Here is a 23,086-nt window from a genome sequence, read left to right as displayed (position 1 = left end):
ATCTTTAGGCTATGTGCCCACGTAGCGTTTTTCAAGCGTTTTTTTCCTGAGCAGAAATGCATGCCCTTGCCAGGGAAAATGCATGCGCTTTTTGACGCAATTGTCAAGCGTTTTGACATGCGTTTTCCTATGCGTTTTTGCAATCATAGTATGTATGCGGAAACGCACCATTAGTACAACATGTGCGTTTTCCATTCTATTACATTAGATGCTTTTCTTAAGCGTTTCCGCAGCAGAAATGCTTGTCTAAAAGCGCTGCCGAAACGCTTAAAAAACGCAACGTGGGCACACAGCCTTACAGGAACTTCGTTTTGAAGCGTGGTTGCACCAACCTGTAAGGCTATGTGCCCACGTAGCGTTTTTCAAGCGTTTTTTTCCTGAGCACAAACGCATGCCCTTGCCAGGGAAAACGCATGCTCTTTTTGACACGCATTTTTGACGCGATTGTCAAGCGTTTTTACATACGTTTTCATATGCGTTTTTGCAATTACAGTGTATGTATGCGGAATCGCATGCGATTCCGCACACTTAATGAACATGCTGCCTTTTTTTCCACTAAGCGTTTCCGCAGCGGAAAAAAACGCACCATTAGCACAACATGTGCGTTTTCCATTCTATTACATTAGATGCTTTTCTTAAGTGTTTCCGCAGCAGAAACTCTTGTCTAAAAGCGCTGCGGAAGCGCTTAAAAAACGCAACGTGTGCAAACAGCCTAATGCTTGCAGTTATCTGGAAGAAAAACCTATGTCATATGCAGTGATTATCAGACCTATTCTGCATTTTCTGACAGTGTTTCATCAGTATTTGGCAGCCAAAATCATGTGACCACAAAACAGAGAACAAGTATGAATATCTCAATTATAGATATTTTCTCACTCCTAATTCTGTCCAGATTCAGACAGCTGTATTTCCCAATCCGTATACAGACCACTATGACTGGATTGACCTCAGGTCTGTTTACCTGAATTTACAGCCTTCTCTGCATATTTGAGATTATTAGTTTGTGTCTTGAGGCTCACGGTCAGTTCGGGCAGAGCGGTCGACCATGAAATACAGCCAAATGAACCCTGATACAAAATAATGACGTGATAGAGCCTAAGGCCCCTTTCACATATCAGTTTTTTGGCGTCGGTCACAATCCGACGGATCCGTCACAGATTTTGACAAACTGATGCGACGGACCCATTTTTTCGCCAGATCCGACTGCCCTACCTGGTAATAATAATTGGAGCATGCCCAGTTTAAAAAAACGGAATCCGTAGCTGGATTCCATCATTTGACGGACAGTGACGGATCCGGCGCCCATAGGCTTCCATTCTAGCAAACGACGGACGGCGCTCTCTAACTTTTCGAAGGAGACAAAAAACGTTACTTTGTCCGTTGTCTCCGGCCGCCGGACACAAAATTTCCGACAGATCCGGCAAACGACAGATGAAACGTGAGGCAATCCGTCGCTAATACAAGTCTATGAGAAAAAAAACGGATCCGGCGGCATACTTTGCCAGATCCGTTTTTTTTTTTGTTTTTTTTTAAATTGCGACTGATGTCAAAAAACTGATATGTGAAAGCAGCCTAAGAAGGGTATTCTCATCTGGTACATTTATGGCATATCACCAGCAAGGCAGCCTACTATTATTCATGTTTTTAGCACCAGGCAAAGTTAGGTCTCATTTACAAGTTTTTTTTTTCTTGGTGCTTTAAAATGCAACTATTAAAAAGTAAGTAAAAATATACATATGCCTTAAATGTGTTGTAGGTGCAGATCCGGCTAGTGACACCTACATCTCTTAAACTAGAAAGGCGGTCAGAATTCTTCTTTCAAGTAATGGGAATTCTGATCACCACAGCAATGGGGCTCTGGTCTCCAGATATGATGATCCCATTGTTGGGATCCACATCTACTATACATTTATGGCATTAGCACCGCCAAAATCTGTGTAGGAGGCCTAATTCTGCTAAGGCTGGATTCTGATGATGTTTGAATCCCCATTTGTGACTCCATTGGACCCCCAGAAAAAATATATTCTGACATGCTCCCTATGGAGCCATAGACTTCAATTAAATAAACTTAGGACTCCAATTGACCTATTTTGCATTGTCTGTGTTTTAAGCTTTGTACTATGTTGTAGGCAAAGAAATCTCATTATTTTGGGGCTTCAGAAGGAAATCTGATGGAGTCACAAGTAGAGGTCCAGGCAGCTGTCAGAGTACGGAAAGCAATATACAGACTGGTCGTGGGTCTACTGACTGGAACTCAACAGCCTCTCTACACAGACGTGTGAACTCAGCCTTACATGATGTGTTTTCAAAAAACTCAGTTGAAATAGTCTGATTATTAAGACGAGTTGGCAGTTCACAGTCTTATCACAATTATTAAGGATTTATGACATGTCAACTTACTCTTTGGCTCATTACAGGGATCTGACATTCATTGTCCAATGTCTGAACCGACCATGGGTCTTCTAGCCAGAACACGACAGCCTCACATTTGTCTATTAAGCTGACCTACAGCCAGTCCAGTACTAAGTCAGTGAATGTTGGGAGCGTGAAACCAGCAGAAGACCTCCTTCAGATGCCCGTTTTTCACGTCCATGATTTTCACTGAGCACGTACCCATTATAGTCTGTGTGGCTGCTCACATGTCCGTGTATCCACAAAAAACATGGCTCATTATTGTGCAAGAATGCATGTGCTGTCCGTGATTACCGTGCTAATGAGTCGGAGACGCTTTGTAACTTGTGTTTTTTATAGCTGATAAAACACTGATGGTAAACTGACACTGATAAAACTTGGATCCAAAGCTCTGATTAACAACAGTCCACATTTTTCTGTACTAGAAATATCACAGATGTCTGAATGAGGACTAAGGCGGCAGATATCTGACGGCCAGATGTCGATGTACCCATCTGGATGACACTGTGACACCAGAGTAGAGTAAAGCGGCAGGTAGTCCGAGCCATCCAATGCCTCTATTAGGAGTATTAGGAGTTCTTACTCTGTATAATAGAATTTGTCATTTCTAGTAATATTATTAGGGTGTTACATCACATGGTAAATGCCCTGCTCTCTCCAGTCTTCCTGGTATTGAGCCGTCAGTATATATACCGCACTATGTATAATGTCTATTGTTTGTCAAGTCTTTTACCAAAAGTATTATGGTACTTGTAGCACTAAAGTGTAGAAAAGAAATGTACACGTTCCTATAAAAGTGGAACAGGAAGAAATCACGTGTTCTATACACCAATAAAATGTATAGTATTCTACCAGAAAGCCATATGATCTCTGCTTCTTCACAAATGACAGAAGTGCTGTTTAATGTAGCAAGAAGAACTACAGTAAAAATACATTTCCCACCATTACTGTGTCACCATTGCTTGGTTACATTTTGGACACTAATATTACTGGATGTGTGCATGAAAAGTCCCAATATCCGAATCGCATAATGTGGAACTAGTGGCCATTTAGATGGATGTATGGCACGTGCCGGGCATTGTAGATGGATGTATGGCACATGCCAGGCATTGCAGATGGATGTATGGCACGTGCCGGGCATTGTAGATGGATGTATGGCACGTGCCGGGCATTGTAGATGGATGTATGGCACGTGCCGGGCATTGTAGATGGATGTATGGCACGTGCCGGGCATTGTAGATGGATGTATGGCACGTGCCGGGCATTGTAGATGGATGTATGGCACGTGCCGGGCATTGTAGATGGATGTATGGCACGTGCCGGGCATTGCAGATGGATCTATGGCACGTGCCGGGCATTGCAGATGGATGTATGGCACGTGCCGGGCATTGCAGATGGATGTATGGCACGTGCCGGGCATTGCAGATGGATGTATGGCACGTGCCGGGCATTCCAGATGGATGTATGGCACGTGCCGGGCATTGTAGATGGATGTATGGCACCTGCCGGGCATTGTAGATGGATGTATGGCACGTGCCGGGCATTGCAGATGGATGTATGGCACGTGCTGGGCATTGTAGATGGATGTATGGCACGTGCCGGGCATTGCATACTACAGATGCCGTTCATGCCGCGGCTCCTCGCTCACAGCTGGCACGTGCCGGGCATTGTAGATGGATTTATGGCACGTGCCGGGCATTGTAGATGGATGTATGGCACGTGCCGGGCATTGTAGATGTATGTATGGCACGTGCCGGGCATTGCAGATGGATGTATGGCACGTGCCGGGCATTGCAGATGGATGTATGGCACGTGCCAGGCACTGCAGATGGATGTATGGCACGTGCCGGGCATTGCAGATGGATGTATGGCACGTGCCGGGCATTGCAGATGGATGTATGGCACGTGCCGGGCATTGCAGATGGATGTATGGCACGTGCCGGGCATTGCAGATGGATGTATGGCACGTGCCGGGCATTGCAGATGGATGTATGGCACGTGCCGGGCATTGCAGATGGATGTATGGCACGTGCCGGGCATTGCAGATGGATGTATGGCACGTGCCGGGCATTGTAGATGGATGTATGGCACGTGCCGGGCATTGCAGATGGATGTATGGCACGTGCCGGGCATTGCAGATGGATGTATGGCACGTGCCGGGCATTGCAGATGGATGTATGGCACGTGCCGGGCACTGCAGATGGATGTATGGCACGTGCCGGGCACTGCAGATGGATGTATGGCACGTGCCGGGCACTGCAGATGGATGTATGGCACGTGCCGGGCACTGCAGATGGATGTATGGCACGTGCCGGGCACTGCAGATGGATGTATGGCACGTGCCGGGCATTGCACATGGATGTATGGCACGTGCCGGGCATTGCAGATGGATATATGGCACGTGCCGGGCATTGCAGATGGATGTATGGCACGTGCCGGGCATTGCAGATGGATGTATGGCACGTGCCGGGCATTGTAGATGGATGTATGGCACGTGCCGGGCATTGCAGACTACAGATGCCGTTCATGCCGCGGCTCCTCGCTAACAGCTGCAGGTTTACTTGCAGTCGTACATAAAACCACTGATGACGCGTGACCTTACAGCTTGCTCTATATGACAGACGCAACTCTGCTACGTCTGTAAATCACACACCTTTTGGTTTGTAGTGGTACCATTTTTGTATGGAGATTTTTAAAATCATTTCCAGGTTATTTTTATGACACATTGTATGCTGTAAAAGCAGTCCCCCCCCTCCAAAAAAAAGTCAGAACTCTGCTTTTTTTTTTTTTTTTTGCTTTGCTTTGTTTTGCAATTTAATTGCACTTAGAAATTTTGCCCGTTTTCAAGTACACTTTGGTGAAATGAATGGCGTCATTCAAAAGTAAAGATCCTTCCGCAAAAAAAAAAACCACGCTATCATACATCGATGGGGACAGATTTAAAAAGGTGTGGCTCTTGGAAAAAGGAAATTGGCCATCAGAAGGGGTTAATGTATTTATTCATTTCCAATTTTCCATGTTACTATCTATATTAAAAATGGTGCAATTTTTGCCTACTAAGCCTTCTAGCTGACTCGCGTTTCCTGTTGTCTACAGATGACTTATCAGCAGTCTCATTATAATTACCGACAGCGTTACAATGAAGGGTAAAAGTAGGTAACACAGGATCCACCAGTCGCAGCAGGTGATGGGCAAAGCTCACCCCCTCCCCTCGGTTCACAGTGACCTTTGCCATGATTAGAGCATGCCTGCCCAGTATATACCTCTCTACAAACAAATCAGGTTGTAATTCTATTGCTGTGAATGTCCATGTGCCCAGCAGGAAGTAGGCGTCTAATAGTGAGGCCTACTGGCCAATGTGAACATTTTTAGGTTTTTTTTTAAGACCTATATCTTTTTCTTCTTTTTTTTTTTAATACATGTAACATAAAAACTTGGTTTAGCAATAAGCCATTTTCTGATGACACATTCTCCGAAGACTCCCCTTTCTACATTCCAGTACTTTCTGCTCCTTCTGGAAGGTTTCATTCTCTACATACTACTTATGGGAGAGCTACAGATGCTGAGGTTTTGCATTACGCTTATTACTTCTGTGGATTATGCAGTTTATTGAGACTGTCTTGTTAGTGGTAGTATATAAATATATATTTTTTGTCCCGCATGTGCCAATTGAGATGGCAGTGTATGCTACCTTTTAGGGTATTTAGGTCACTTTAAATTATATGTACCCTCTTCACATATTGTCTGCTTACTAATGTATTATACATGTCGCTTTGTTGCTCTAATGACATTTATGTCATTACTTTTATGATGAATAAAGTTTGGTATTTTTGTAAATTAGTTTAGACTCTATTTTCCCCAGTTTTTTCATGATTAATTATGAGTCGCTGCTGTCATGCAATCTTATTTCCTTTCGTGGAAATGTGGTAATTTTGCCACCATAGTAAATTAATTATGGTTTGGAGACTTGTTATATTTCCTTCTGGAAGAGCATGTGACTGGTGCAGCTAATCACTAGTCAAAGTGGTGACTGACTGGCTGCAGCCGTCGCATATTTGTCCAAATAAAGAAGGAACACACAAATAAATGATGGTGGTCCCTGGACATTTTAGGACAGCGTCTACATTATTATCTCACATGTAAAGCGCCATGGAATAAATGGCGCTATAATAATAATAATTTAATACCATTCCAACCAATTTTTATAAACATTTTAAGTGGCCAGATATCCTCTTGAAAAATAAAAATAAATAGTTACCCGAAGTGGCCAGCCTGTATTCCTGGGCAGGTGATGAAGAGCAAGAGAATAATTGGGGATGCTGAATCGTAACACCCGATCCCTGTATATTCTCATGGCGATAATCTGCCACCGGAGGTGTCTCTGGTTTACATTGGAAAAACATGCGTGCTCAGCCGCACGTGGATGCTTATGGTGGTGGGGCGGAAGAAATGGGTGTTTGGGTAATGGGCCATCGCTTACTTTATCTTATAGGAAAGCCCTTCTTAATTAGTTCTGTGCCGACAAGAGGGAACTGATGGAGGTGACTGGCGCAGCGGTCACACCATTTCATTCCCCATTTCAGGATTCGTTATTAATCAGCTTCTTCTTAATATATAGATATTTTTACATTTTTGGTCTTTTTGCTCTTGACCACACAGCCTGTGCCCAGACTTCTGGAGCCTATGTTATGCCATTTGACCTGAGTGGAGGTTTTCTTTGTTCTGTAATTTTCCCGTAAAACGTCAGATGCAGTTTCGTGGTTTGGCGAAATAGAGAATACAATGGTTCATATACACAGAAGTGAAAACTTGTGGCTCGGCTGCGGTAGCAGAAATAAATATGCCATTCATCTCCTGGCACTGGGTTTGCTGAGACTTGTAGTTCTCTAGCGCATGGTATGTTGCTTCTCCTTTCATGAATCTGCACCGTTTTTCAGTTTGCGTTTGGTGTTGCGAGGTGGCGGTCATACGGGTTACCATTAAGTGAATTTGTAGCGGTGGCGTCTGGGGACGTTTTGCTGTTACAACCTCTCCATCTACAACGCAGATCAGCCTCAGAGGGTTAATGGAGCACTTGGCCCTTTTCTTCTGCCTCTGCTCAGTGTTTTCCTTTCTCATTATCTATTCTCCCTCCTTCTCCCCCTCTAGATTATTGCTGCGGATTGTAAGCGGGTCACAGTACTGAAATATTTCCTGGAAGCACTGTGCGGACAAGAAGAGCCTCTGCTGGCATTCAAGGGTGGAAAGTATTTGTCAGTGGCACCCGTCCCAGACGCCATAGGAAAGGAAACAGGAAGCCCGGAGGGAAACCAACTGGAAGATCAGGTATTGGTTAAAAGTGGGGGAGACTGGGGTTTACCCACTGAGCCAGTGGTAAGAACTACAAGCAACCCAGAAGAAACAATATCTGAGGTTTTTGTTATTTCTTAAAACAATTGATATCTGAGCAATGTGCCAAGTATGTGCTGGAGCCTGATTCTCCCGAGTGCCACATCCAGACATGCCACCCCCATAATACATATCCACATTCTTTCTTGTATCATCCTAATGGGTGTTTTACGGTCCCTGTCTCTCTACCACATCCATCATCTGCTGCTATTATTTCATGGCTTTTTTTTTTTCTTTTTTTAATAATAATGTGTTGCAGCCGAGACGGGGGAATGAGGGGAGAGGGAGGGGGTGTTGAGTTCAGATTGGGGATAAAGTTTGTGGGCGTATATCTTGGTGCTGTGCTCAGGGTGAATTGAAGTCTATTTGACACGTACAGGAAGAGCTGACAGCACCCATCCCACTACCCCCGCCACTGAACCCTGTCTGTCCCTCACATCCTGATCTGATTAACAAGTTTGAGGCAAGAGCTCTGCTCAACCTCCCATGTACTTGTTCACATCTAGCAATGCGTTGGGGGCAGCCACATGGAATCATGGGGATTTGGACTTGAACGTTTTCAGGTCCCACAACAGTGGATTATGCTGTGCGTATAAAAATGTCTGGCCGGCAAATTATAATCAAAGATGCAACCTTCACACAGTGTTACATTTGAGCCCCAATCAATGAACAACCCCAGGCGTCCAAAATAACTGTGCTCCATGTAAAACTTTCTGCCTGTTGGGCGTTAATGTAAGTCTTAATGTAAAGGTCTTGGCTTTCCAGATGTTGAAAATCTACAACTCCTTGCATGCTTAGAGTTGCAGTTACCAACAGCCTCTGCCTTCAATGTAATGTACTGTGTCAGTGGCCACCAACTTGTAGTCCGCATCCAACACACGCTTTCCAAAATCTGGTTGCCGCGCTTTGGCATCATCCGGAAACCTGTAGAATTTCTATACTGTAATGGAGTACAGTCCATCCGAAAGTGTAAGGGTTTTTCACATTTTAGTTTTTTGACGTCAGTTGAAATCTGCTAAAGAATAAAAAAAACGGATCCGTTTCCATCTGAGCACAAACGGATGTACCGGATCCGTTTTATGGTCGGATCCGCAGCAGCCGTCAAAGGAATGAAGTTTAAAGGAACTGCGGTGAGAGAGAGAAGGAACACCGCTTCCAGAGGGTGAAAATGCTCGGCAGACCAAATCTTCTGGCCATGCGTACTTTAAAATTAGCAGTCCGCCGCTACAAAAAGAGTTTCAGAGTCCGTCTCTTCCGCCTGGGAGACGTGAAAATTCAAACGGATGCAATGTACGACCGTCAGTCAAAATCCGCCGCTAATGCAAGTCTATAGGGGAAAAAAACGGATCCGCCAAAAAAGGGATGGATCCGTTTTTTTCTAAAACTGGTGGATTTTGACTGACGACAAAAACCGGAAGTGTGAAAAAGGCCTGAGACCTTAATCTGTCCGCTCCGACAGGTTTTCCAGCCCTAGGACTGTTATCACATGAACAGTGTACAGACCCCAATCTCTGAGGAATAGCAGGGATGTTTTTTTTTTGCCGAAATGTGAAACATTGCAAAACATCCTGTAGTGTAAAAAACTTTCTTTGAATGACACCAAGTTGATTCATGGGAAACTTTTGAAAAATTCATCCTTTTCTATTTAAACAATAAAAAAATCAATGTAGGCACAGGTAAAACACTTAAGGGTTTTATCAAAAACTAGAGTAAATGAAAAGTAAAGAGACCAGTCTGGTTCCAGATCTCATATTTCTAAGGCTGGTTTAATAATTGAAGAAGCAATCTGGTAGGTTACTAAATATCACCTCCACATTTCTAGTCCAATCATAGAATCGTAAAGATTAGGGCAGTACTGATCACAGTGCACAGAAGTCTCCATTTACTCTTTTACCCAGCATCTATGAGCCTTTGTGACCTATTTATACACATCAATCAGCCCTAACATTAAAACCATCTGTCTTATATTGTGTAGATCTCCTTTGTGCTGCCAAAACGGCTCGGACCCATTAAAGTATGGGCTCATCAAGATCCTGCAGTATTTTGCACAAAGGCATTAGCAGCAGATCCCTTAAAATGGGTGCTCCAGTGTCTTGATAAGTTATCATTATCAGATTATTGGGTGTATATTATTCAATAGGACCTGAGCTACAATTCTCTGCAACGGTTCATGCTCCTTACTAGTGTTTTCATCCAGCCAACGTCTGAGCTGAGAACAAGTGATGGTGTTTCGGATCTGATAGATCCCCAATCTGATACTGATGATCTGGGTCTTATGACTCTATGCAACATGTGAGCATAGTCAGTGTGTTCACTTAGACATCTCCTTTAAGTGCTGTCTATTGTGAGTTGGAACATCCAAGAATCGGACCTATTTATCTAGCAGATCAGGATCGGATTGGGAAACTAAATCTACAGATTGCAAAGATTGTTTAGGAATGGATTGAAGAAGGTGACCAAGAATTCAGTGCATGAAGAGGCCACTTCCATTTGGCAAGAGTGGCTATGCAGGGGTGTACTTGGGCTATAAACAATGTTTATGCAGGTAATTTGTGTCAAAGGGACAACCGGATCAATGCCAGGATCCAAGATTTCCCAGAAAATTGCCCATAACATGACATTGCCACTGGTGGGTAGTCTTGTTCACAGTGCATCCAAAGAAAACTTGATTCATCAAACTAGGCCACCGTCTTCCATTATCCAGTTCTGTTGCACACTTCACGCTGCACTCTGCACCCTTTCCACCATAACTGTCTGGTGCAAAAGCTCAATCGATAGATGTAGCACGCCGATTGTTAATAATAATAAATTTTATTTCTATAGCGCCGACATATTCTGCAGCACTTTACATTTCAGAGGGGATTTGTACAGACAATAGACATTACAGCATAACAATAATCACATAGATTATAGCAAATACCAAGAGGAATGAGATCCCTGCTCGCAAGCTTACAGTCTATGAGGAAAGAGGTAGACACGAAAGGTGGGTGGTAGCAGTTGCCCTGATTGTATGGACCAGCCATAATGTTAAGTGTGTAACAGTACAGACACAGAGGGCTAATGGATGCATAAAGCATGTGGGAACATGATGCGGGGAACCTGGTTATGATAAAACGTTTGGCTGTGCCACACAGGGATAGATTAGGTTAATGTGTTGAGGCGATAGGCCAGTCTGAATAAATGCGTTTTCAGGGCACGCTTTAAATTTTGGGGATTGGGGACTAATCGTATTGACCTGGGACATGCATTCCAAAGAATTGGCACAGCACGTGTAAAGTCTTGGAGACGGGAGTGGGAGGTTCTGATTATTGAGGATGCTAACCTCAGGTCATCAGCAGAGTGGAGGGCGCGGATAGGGTGGTATACTGAAACAAGGGAGGAGATGTAGGGTGGTGCTGAGAAGAGGAGAGGGCCTAGAACCGATACTTGAGGAACCCCAACAGGAAGGGGAAGATGAGAGGAGGAGGAGCCAGCAAAAGATACAGTAAAGGAGCGGTCAGAGAGATAGGAGGAGAACCAGGAGAGAACGGTGTCCTTGAGGCCAATGGAACGGAGCATAGTGAGGAGGAGCTGATGATCCACAGTGTCGAATGCTGCAGAGAGATCCAAGAGAATTAGCATGGAGTAATGACCATTTGATTTAGCTGTTAGTAGATCATTAGAGACTTTAGTGAGGGCAGTTTCAGTAGAGTGTAAAGAGCGGATTGTTCATTTGGTGCTTGCTGCATGTGTAGGTACTAAGCACTGCATACCCACAAAATCTGACATTTTGGCAATGCCCTCACCCAGTTGTCCAGACAACACAATTTAGCCCATGGCAAAGTCACCAAGATGCTTACGCTTTCCAGTTTTTAACTCTAATCCCGTGATCATAACATATTGTTACCCCTCTATAAATCACTAGTGAGGCCACATCTATAATATGGGATCCAGTTCTGGGCACCACATTTTAAAAAGGATATTCAGAAATTAGAGTCAGTTGAAAGGCAGTCAACTAGATTATTACAAGGTATGAAAGGTCTCATATGAGGAAGGGTTGGAAAAGTTGGGCTTGTTTAGCTTGGGGTAAAAGACACCTCAGAGGAGATCTCATTTACATGTGAGGTCAGTACAGAGGACAGGCACATAGCATAATCCTTCCAAAGACCATACTAAGAACTAGGGAGCACTCATTACAGGTGGAAGAAAGGCGATTCTGGCAGCTAAATAGGAAAGGGTACTTTAGAGTTGCAGCAGTCAGACTGTGGAATGCCCAAACATAAGAGGTAGTACTGGCCGACACCATCTTTCAATACAGGGCTGGATGATTCCCTCAGTACATAACATTGTGGGTTATAGTTAAATTAATGATAAATGTACAATTGGTGGAGAATTGGTGTAAGTGTTCACTTTCTGCCTCCTATTTCCCAGCCGGTGCCAGGTGCCATTATGTATTCGCCAAATCTCTCCATGGTTATACAATTATGGCTGATCTGTGGGTTAATCTGCAGGTTATTAGTGTTACTAACCTGCCCGGCGCCTGCACCTAGCCGATTGCTGCGGGGAGAAAATGAACTTTAATCCCCCCGGCAGCGTTCGGATTTCACTCATGGGGGCTGCGCCGATGTGGGTTCAGTCATCACTCTGAGTATAGAGAGTGGCGGCAGCAGTAACCATGTCCCTGCCCTGACTGACACTGGCTCTGCATTGGGGTCGGCTGTCTGTCAAGGCCGGGGGTGCGCGGTCACAGCCGCTACTCTGTATACTCAGAGCAGTGACTGAACCCGCAACGGCACCACCCCATGACTGAAATTCGAATATTGCCAGGGGAATAAAGTTTGTTTTTCTCTCTGCAACATTTGGTTATGTGCAGGTGCCTGGCAGGTTGATCTACTCTATTAACCTGCAGATTAACCCCATATCTGCAGGTTAAGGGTATGTGCACACATAGTTTTTTGTCTCTGCGGATTTTGTAGAGAAAACTGCAGGAAATCCGCAGGACAAAGTGCTGCGGTTTATCTGCGGTTTTACACCTCATAATGGATGAGGTGTAAAACTGCAGCGTTTCTGCACCAAACAATTGACATGCTGCGTTTTGAAAACCGCGCGGAAAAAAACGCAGCATGTGCACAGCTTTTTTTTTATTTCCATAGGAAATAAAGGTACTGTACAACGCAGCAGAATCTGCTGCGTTTCTGCAGAGCCAAAAACGCTGCGGAAACGCAGCAGAAACCGCAAAGTGTGCACATACCCTAATAGTGTTTCTTCTGGTGACAGGTTCCCTCTAACACTAGCTATACAGTGACTGATTATAGGTGCATTACTATCTCGCACACTTATGTTACAGAGGTTGTGTTTTTTTTTTGTCTTTGAATAAACCCATTTTCCATTACCAGACATCTATTTGGTAGAGGTTGTACTTTTCACTACTTCTCATGAAGCCGTGGCTGTGTAATGCATGAGTGTCACTGGAAGCAGCTCATTTTCTCACGCTTTTGTAGAGCTGGCTAGCAGACACAGTGAACTTGTGACCCTTAGCTGACATTGGGGTGTCCCCTCCTCCTTACTCACATATAGTCGTTGATGCCCTTAGTCATTTGGTAAGTGAGAAGTTCCCCTTTGGTTTGTAGGCGGGACCCTGGCACCCAGATCTTATGAAAGCTGACCATACTTATATATACCCTTTTGACTAGCACTTGACCTCTCATAAGTTAACCAGGAGCCACATTTAACTCCTGATCTCAACAGACTTTTACCACATGCCGCTGAAGCGTACCTCTTTCTAAACATCTACTTGAGATACGCTACCCAGAGACGGGGAAGTGAGACTGAGCTGTGTGTGAGCAGCCTGCCTTCCTCCTTCCCAGGATGGGCTTGGGGAAGGGATAGCCATGGACATCCATTCAATACATAAAAGGTCTCTACATTCTTCATGGTTTTTTTAATGTTCAAAATATGAGCATTTAATTACCTTAGTTTTACCTGGAGATGCCAAAGGAAATTTAAAAAAATCAATTTGTATATATAGACCTACGACTTTATCCGAATTTGGGGGAATAAAAGAAAAAAAAGAAAGTTCCCATCATAGTAGTTTTTTTTATTCGAAGCAGGTCATCTCAAGAGTGAGATGCTAAATTGATAATAAAAACCGTAAAAACTCTCAAAAGTATAGAAAAATCACTTTGACACTAAGGCTATGTTTACACTTTGCATTTTTGCTGCAGATGTTTTTTAAGGAAATTAAAAGTTGCTTTTTACAGTTCCAGCAAAAGCTGAGATTTCAGAAATCTCATGAACACACTTTTTCTTACTGAATTATAAAACTGCTGCATTTTTGAAAATTCTTTCAGCTTTTATTCACTCATCATAAGCAAATAATAAGTTCAAAAACGTAGCAAAAACACTATCAGTTTTTGCAGGGTTTTTGTGAAAAAAACATGCAAGTTCAGAAGGATGTGAAACCCATTTATTTTTGTGATTTTTCCCAAGTTTAAACCATAATGTGTGGTATCCTCATCTGAGCATGGCTGTTTGTATTCGTACAGTTTAATTAAATTAGTTATATGTGTAAAAGTAAACAAAGCCCTACCAACTCAGTGCCCCATCAATGTGTAAAGTAAGTAAAGCCCTACCAGCTCAGTGCCCCATCAATGTGTAAAGTAAGTAAAGCCCTACCAGCTCAGTGCCCCATCAATGTGTAAAGTAAACAAAGCCCTACCAACTCAGTTCCCTATCAATGTGTATATTAAACAAAGCCCTACCAACTCAGTGCCTCATCAATGTGTAAAGTAAACAAATCCCTACCAACTCGGTGCCCCATCAATGTATAAAATAAATCCCTACCAGCTCAGTGCCCTATCAATGTGTAAACAAAGTCCGACCAACTCAGTGCCTTATCAATGTGTAAACAAAGCTCAACCAGCTCAGTGCCCTATCAATGTGTAAACAAAGTCCGACCAACTCAGTGCCTTGTCAATATGTAAACAAAGCTCAACCAACTCAGTGCCCTATCAATGTGTATATTAAACAAAGCCCTACCAACTCAGTGCCTTATCAGTGTGTAAAGTAAGCAAAGCCTGACCATTCAGTGCCCTATCAATATGTAAAGTAAACAATACCTGTCCAACTCAATGCATGTCCAACTCAGTGCCCTATCAATGTGTAAAGTTAACAAAGCCCTACCAACTCCTCGGTGCCCTATCAATGTGTAAAGTAAACAATGCCTAACCAACTCAATTTCCTCCATCTGTTTTTACATTTTCAATTGTGTATTTTTTCATTAGCTCATGTGACCTTTTGGTGGTAGGATTACAATGATATGTAATACTTATTTACTCGGCTTATAACCCACTGATCCATCAATTACAATAAGTGACATCACCGCTCCTCAGCTCCATTCACAGTGACTTTACACCCGCTAATTAGACTCTTCAATACAAAAAATATGGTCGGAATCTAATCGTTCTTGCTATGTACATGTGTTGTTTTCTGAAGCAATTTTTAGTAGAGATTGTGAAGTCTAAACATTTTTGGCCATTTTTTTAAAGTATATATTTAACACAAAAGTTTATCTAGCAGGAGAATAAAGGATTGGGTGTTTAAATTGAAGCTGCCCAATTTTTATTTCACCTGACATCTGATGAGGGAATAGTTTAATTACCTCCATTCACATTTTGCACAGATTATTGTACAGATCATTTGTTATGCGCACTTATTAAAGGGGTAGTTCTCCTTCAGAAATCTTTTCCCTGCTGGCACAGTTAGTTTCAGAAAAACAAACTGTCCTTTTACTTTCCCCCCTGGGTTCTGCGCTGCGTCTCTGCGGCTGTCCCAATCTGTATTGTTTGGCTGCACCCATGCCATCATTGCTGCTGTCCATCACTGAACACGGGCTGCTCTGCTGATGTTTATAAGTCAGTGATTAGCTGCAGCGCTGTCAACATGACATCACCATAGCTAACACAGTCCGGGGCAGCGGTGGGAGAAAGTGCTGGATCTGGGAGGTTGAGTATAGCTCAGTTTGTTTTAAGTAACCGTGCCGGCAGGGAATTGTTTTCTGATAGTGGACAACCCCCAGAACACTATAGATATTGGCTGAAATGTCCTAATAGCCATATCCCCTCCCTCCATCTGTATCGTGTGGTAGAAAGAGGTTGTGAGTAAATATTCCCGATCTCATGTGATCTTTGTTTGGAAATTACGTGGCCTCTTTGGGTCTTGATATTCTTGCTGGATGTTTCCAAATGTCACTCTGTTACCACAGGTATTCAGAAGTTTGCTAATAACATGATGCAGACATGAAACTAAAATGTTTTCCCATACTGGATAATTACTTTAGTAATGTACTTTATTATAGATTTTTTTTTCCAGTTCTATAGATTACAGTTGTGTAGTTTTTTTTTAGATACATTTTATGATTCCTATAACCCGCCAATTCAACGTAATCAGAGGAAAGGCACATTAAAAAAATTTACAAAACATCCTAATGAGACAGTATTTTTGTTTTTGGGCAGAAAAAAAAATCTATTAATGTGTTAAACAGTACAATGGATGTGGAGGGGATTTTCAAACCCCGTCTATATGCAGCATTATAAAAAAAATCTGTTTATTCTGGAAATTTTAACCTGACTTCACTCGTTTCAAAACTCTACATCTCGTCCTTAACCTAAATGTCTTACGAAAATGAGGATTCTCAACAAAGGTCTTCTAATAATAAGCAGCATTTTACATTTCTTTCTTACCACTTTGTAACCATGTCGACGCAAAAATCTGCAAAAGATCTGTAGACACAAAGCAGCAAGACATCTTAAAGGGGCACTAAATCTTGTAATGAATGTTGTAATTAAAGAAGAAATCACCATTTTGCCTCTCTGCAACATCAGTGTGGTTTTGTCACCTGTTAATCAGTTCCATCAGTGGCTTTAGGGTGGGGATCAGCATTTTTTTTTGTATTGCTGCAAACAGAGCAAAGGGGGAGAGAGAGGTTCCTGCTGGATAATTTTTATAAATTAGCTATTCTATAAGCTTACCTCTGGGATTAAAAAAAATAAAAAAGATTATAATCGCAGTTGCTGGGATAACTAGATATACTGTATATAGTGTTATTTCTTTGTGTGCGCTTTCTGTTTTCAGTGAGTCTTTTATTTTGTTAGCTTCATAGCATAAATACAGTGGAGAAAATAAGTATGTGATACACTGCTGATTTTACTAGTTTTCCCATCTACAAAGAATGGAGAGGTCTGTAATATTTATTTTCAGTACACTTCAACTGTATGAGACAGAATTAAAAAAAAAAAATCAAATTTTATGATTTTTACATATTTAATTTGTGTTTTAGTGCATGAAATACAGTAAGTATTTGATCACTTGCCAACCAGCAAGAATTCTGGCTCTCACAAACCTTCTAGTTTTTCTTTAAGTAGCCCTCTTACTCCTCTTGCTCTACAATCATTACCTGTACTAATTGCACCTGTTTGAATTCATTACCTGTATAAGACACCTGACCACACACTCAATCACACTCCAACCTCTCCACCATGGCCAAGACCAAAGAGCTGTTTAAGAACAACAGGAACAAAATTGTAGACCTGTATAAGGCTGGGATGGGCTACAGGACAACAGGCAAGTACGGTAGCCTTGGGAGAAGGCACAATTATTAGAAAATGGAAGAAACACAAGCCGACTGTCAATCTTCCTCGGTCTGGGGCTCCATGCAACATCTTGCATCGTGAAGTAAGAATGATACTGAGAAAGGAATGTTAGGAATCAGCCCAGAGCTTATGGGAGGATCTGGTCAATGACCTGAAGAGAGCTGGGACCACAGTCTCAAACATTACTGTTAGTAACACACTATGGCGTCATGGATTACAATTCTGCAGGGCACGTAAGGTCTCCCTGCTCACGCCAGCACGTGTCCAGGCCCATAGAAAGTTTGCCAATGTCCATCTGGTTGATGCAGAGGAGGCACGGGAGACGGTAAAGTGGTCAGATGAGACCAAAATAGAACTTTTTCGAATCCGCATCACTCCCCGTGTTTGATGGAAGAAAAGGGATGAGTACAACCCCAAGAACAGTCAGGCATGGTTTGGGAAACATCATACTTTGTGGGTGTTTTTCTGCAAAGGGTACATGTTGACTGCACTGTATTGAAAAGAGGATGGATGGGGTCATGTATCGTGTTTCACTCAGTAAAAGCATTGAGGGATGGATCATGGTTGGGTCTTCCAGCATGACAATGACCCGAAACACACAGCCAGGACAAGTAATGAGTGGTCCCGTAAGAAGCATTTCAAGGTCATGGAGCTGCCTATCCAGTCTCCAGACTTGAACCCAATAGAAAATCTTTGGATGGAGCTGAAGCCCAATGTTGCCCAGCGACAGCCCCTGAATCTGAAAGATCTGGAGAAGTGAGTGGGCCAAAATCCCTGCTGCAGTGTGTGTAGACTTGATCAAGAACTACAGGAAACATCTGACCTCTGTAATTGCAAATAAAGGTTTCTGTACCAAATATTAAGTTCTGTTTTTCTATTGTATCAAATACTTAAGTGCAATAAAATGTTAAATATTATATAAAAATCATACAATGTGATTTTTCTGAATTTTTTAGATTCTGTCTTACAGTTGAAGTGTACTTACGACAGAAATTAGACCTCTCCATTCTTTGTAAGTGGGAAAACTAGCAAAATCGTCAGTGTATCAAATACTTATTTTCCTCATTGTAGGTGGTTTCAGTAGCTGCGAAAACATTATGTGACGAAAACAAATAATGCTAAACTCCACTACAGTGCAATCGTTTCTAAAGATATGATCAATAAGGAGAGATACAATCAAATTTGGGCTAGGTAACGACTGCTGATTGACTATATACAAGTTTATTTACAGACGGGAACAGAACAGTCAGTAACGCAATCATTCCCCATACAGCACATTTCCCTTTCACACGGGGCAATGAGCTGCCGATAGCAATGATTTACCAGGTGCGAGCATAAACTATCTGGTCACCCACTGAATGAGTGTTTTGCTCGTTTGTTGTGTGATTGCTGGCGTGTTTACATGGACGAATAATGTCCACTCGTATAAATATACCTTAATGATGCTGATGAATACCCCGTCTCGAATACCCCACGACTTCTTTTAGGGAATATTTTTTCCATTAGCCAGCCCTTCATCCACATCCACTGAAAATATTTCTCCAAATAGAGACACCGACTGTCTAGTCCTTTTTGCGATGGCTGCTGATTTCCTAGGCTCCTGGCAGCACAGACATTTGTCTATACCAGACGGCCTGTCACTGTTCAGCGCAGCCAGATCCTCAGCAGTAATGACTATGGTGGGCTCATTCTTAATATACCACCATAATTCTATGAAATGTTTTTCTCCTGAGTTCTCGTTTCCCCGTATGCTGTTCTGTAATGAATGTTTCATGGCATCATATGTCCATTTGTGGTGTGACTTAAAGCATGCCAGGGTTTTGTTCTAAGACCAGCGGAATTATTGCCTGCAAAAGCTGGAAGTTAATCTTTCAGGTAATGCAGAGTACATCTTATGCAGGTGATGCACTGTAAATCTTACACTAACTGCTCATAAACTTATTTTTATACCAGGATGATGTAGTGATTGAAGCGTTTGCAGAAGATTCTGAGCCAGAAAGCAGTGGGGCCGAGCATGATTTTCGAGAGTTACGTGCCAAGAAGCAAGCCCTGGCGAGGAAAGTAGAGGAGCAGAAACGTCGGCAGCAGAAGATTCAGGTAAGTTTATAACCAGTGCAAGCTTGGAACCGATAGTTCTTTCCTATAGTTACAGACGTTAAAGGGCACGTCTAGATGTTCTGTTTAGTGCAAAATATCCAATAAAGCACTAAAGAGACAGAGAGCTGGGCATGATGTCATACTTATTCAGTTTGTGGATATAACTATAACATTTCAAAGGAGATTTCTCACCTGAGGAACTCAAAGTGCAGATTGGAAATTTGACCACCTATTTGTTGTTTTGCCATAAATGGGGTTTGGATCAAAATGTGACAATATGTAGTAAAATATAAGCACCTAAACCCTTGATAGATCCAACGTTACTTCCCGTGTGATTTGCTGTATCCCGGCCTTGCACTGGGAATGTTTTATTTTGTTTTGTTTTTTTACATCCAAAATGTTGCAATGTTTTTCCTTGCACAGAATACGTTTTGAAACATTTTTCGTCCCTTCTTATTTTGAGGATTAGATGTAGAATGAAATCAACCACATGCAACTCTACTGATAGACTTCGAGTACCTATCGCCAGTCTTTAGCTGCCCTTTTTAAAGAACACAGGTGATAGCCACAGACTAATGATTTTTCAAAACATCACCTATCGGCAAAAGTCGCCAGAAGGGTCCCTGATGCTCTTTAAGTCTCAACTTTCCAGAAAAAGTTGGGTCAAAACTTTTGCACAGCGTAATCCCACAAAACTCCATCGCCCTCCTGTCTGAAAGAGCGAGATCTTGTATGTGAGCTCTCCTCCTTCGCTACAACCCAGCACTGACGCACGCTTTATTAGAAGTCAATAGAGTTGTTACTGTATTCTGTAATCTCACCCCAAAAATAGTATTTATGCAATCAATCACTTTCTCAAAGCATTGAAATAGTTTTGGACATCTCCACGATAAGTGGATCCAATCAGCCCCAGGACCTAAACACTTTGGGCATTGTGCTGTTCATCTAATCCCCATATTTTTCAACAAGGAGGCAGCGTAACACTGTCCGTTTATAAACATAATATTTGGCACATTTGTACGCTTGTCTAGTTTAAGTCTGCATTGTCTAACCTTTCGAAAGGATCACATTTGCCCCCGGTAAGTTTTGGGCATGTGTTGGAGAAAATTGGAGAATTCAGGGAAAACCAATTCGAACATGGGGAGAACGTACAAACTCCATGCAGATGCTGCCATTGGTTACACTTGAATGTGAGACCACCCCTCCCCCCCCAAGTTTCCAGTGACATGACACACCCTAACGGAAGCCCAATTGACCCCTTAATCAGGGCTGTGGAGTCGGAGTCATGGAGTCTGAGCCCATTTTGGTGGAGTCAGTCGGTGTCCTGGAAATTGAGGAGTCGGAGTCAGAGGTTTGGCTTACCGACTCCACAGCCCTACCCATGATAGTCAATAAGTCCATTGAGCGCCTTGTGTGTCCATCATGTGATGGATCAGTTTTCTGCATAATTTCCATTTTTCTGTTTCCATAATGGAGCAGAAAAGGAATGTGTGATCTTCGCCGTAGACAAATCTAATGTGCGTTTTAAAACCTAAGCAAGTAAAGGATTATTTGATTAGTGACAACCCCTTTAATCTGACAGGTGGCCAAAACCAGATGAGTTTACAGGGGGATTTTACATTAAAGGCCCCATCACACACAGAGCAAGATAGCTGATTTTGTGACGCCACAGCGATCTCGCTATGTGTGACACACATCAGCGACCGGGCCCCCTGACGGGTGTCGCTGGTCGTGCAGCATCGTCCTGGGCCATTTTTTCATCGTTGCTCTCCCGCTGGCCAGCGCGCAATGCGTGTGGCAGCGGGAGCCAACGATCAGCTACGCTCCCAGCGCTCTAAGCAGGCGCTGGCTGGGAGCTGGTATCTAAGGTAAATATCGGGTTACTAAGCGGTGCACGTCACTTAGTTACCCGATGTGTACCTTAGAAACCTGCGTGCTCGCGCCGGTAGCTGCCCCCGACACGTTAACCCCTTGCACACCGCGATCAAATACGATCGCGGTGTATCGGGGGTTAAAGGAAGCATCGGCAGGGAGGGGGCTCTCTCCGTGCTTCCCTGAGCCCCCCACAGCAGCGCAAAGTTAACCCCTTAAAAAATAAAAATAAAAAACGAAGCAAAAAATAATGATTTATTATCATACCGCTGAGCAAAAAGTGCAATAACGTGCAATCAAAAAGACGCATATAAATATCCATGGTACCGCTGAAAACGTCATCTTGTCCTGCAAAAAACAAGCCGCCATACAGCGTCATCACCGAAAAAATAAAAAAGTTATAGCTCGCAGAGTAAAGCGATGCAAAAATAATTATTTTTTATATAAAATTGTTTTCATTGCATAAAAGCGCCAAAACATAACAAAAGACTTAAATGAGGTATCGCTGTAACCGTACTGACCCGGAGAATAAAAGGGCTTTATCAATTTTACCGCACGCGGAACGGTGTAAACGCACCCCCCAAAAGAAATTCATGAAACGCTGGTTTTTGTTCATTCTGCGTCCCAAGAATCGGAATAAAAAGCGATCAAAAGATGTCACGTGCCTGAAAATGATACCAATAAATATGTCAACTCGTCCCGCAAAAAATAAGACCTCACATGACACTGTGGGTCAAAATATGGAAAAATTATAGCTCTCAATATGTGGTGATGCAAAAACTATTTTTACAATAAAAAGCATCTTTTAGCGTGCGACAGCTGCCAAAAATAAAAACCTCCATAAATAGTAAATCAAACCCCCCGTTATCACCCCCTTAGTTAGGGAAAAATAATAAAATTAAAAGAAAATGTATTTATTTCCATTTTACCATTAGGGTTAGGGCTAGAGTTAGGGGTGTGTTGGGGTTAGGATTGGAGTTAGAATTGGGGGGTTTCAACTGTTTGGGCACATCAGGTGCTCTCCAAATGCAACATGGCGTCTGATCTCAATTCCAGCCAATTCTGCGTTCAAAAAAAGTCAAATGGTGCTCCTTCCCTTCCAGGCTCTGCCATGCGTCCAAACAGTGTTTTACCCCCACATATAGGGTATCAGCGTACTCAGGACAAATTGCAAAACAACTTTTGGGGTCCAATTTCTCCTATTACCCTTAGGAAAATAAAAAATTGGGGGCAAAAATATCATTTTTGTGGAAAAAAATGATTTTTTTATTTTCACGCCCGGGCGTTATAAACTTCTGTGAAGCACTTGGGGGTTCAAAGTGCTCACTACACATCTAGATAAGTTCCGTGGGGGTCTAGATTCCAAAATGGGGTCACTTGTGGGGAGTTTCAATAGTTTAGGTACATCAGGGGCTCTCCAAACGCAACATGACACCCGCAGACCATTCCATCAAAGTCTGCATTCCAAAACGTCACTACTTCCCTTCCGACTTGTGCCCATACAGTAGTTCTCTCCCACATATGGGGTATCAGCATACTCAGGACAAATTGGACAACTTTTGGGGTCCAATTTCTCCTGGTATCCTTGGGAAAATAAAAAAAATGGTGACTAAAAGATCATGTTTGTGGAAAAAATACGATTTTTTTATTTTCACGCCCGGGCGTTATAAACTTCTGTGAAGCACTGG

General features: G+C 42.7%; 1 protein-coding gene across 2 annotated transcripts in view; it reads left to right on the top strand.

The window, feature by feature from the left end:
• The window catches only part of SMG6 (SMG6 nonsense mediated mRNA decay factor), a 330,566-nt gene that overhangs the window by 291,949 nt on the left and 15,531 nt on the right, over positions 1–23,086 (top strand). For both annotated transcript variants that reach the window (XM_073565701.1, XM_073565700.1), the window contains exons 14-15: positions 7,561–7,737; positions 19,383–19,526. In XM_073565701.1, coding sequence (XP_073421802.1) covers positions 7,561–7,737; positions 19,383–19,526 — 321 coding nt within the window. The remainder of the gene's footprint in view (positions 1–7,560; positions 7,738–19,382; positions 19,527–23,086) is intronic.

This window comes from Dendrobates tinctorius, unplaced genomic scaffold, assembly GCF_039654945.1.
Source record: "Dendrobates tinctorius isolate UK_male_01 unplaced genomic scaffold, ASM3965494v1 ptg000016l, whole genome shotgun sequence".
Taxonomy (NCBI): domain Eukaryota; kingdom Metazoa; phylum Chordata; class Amphibia; order Anura; family Dendrobatidae; genus Dendrobates; species Dendrobates tinctorius.
This window is presented reverse-complemented; position numbering and strand designations above follow the sequence as displayed.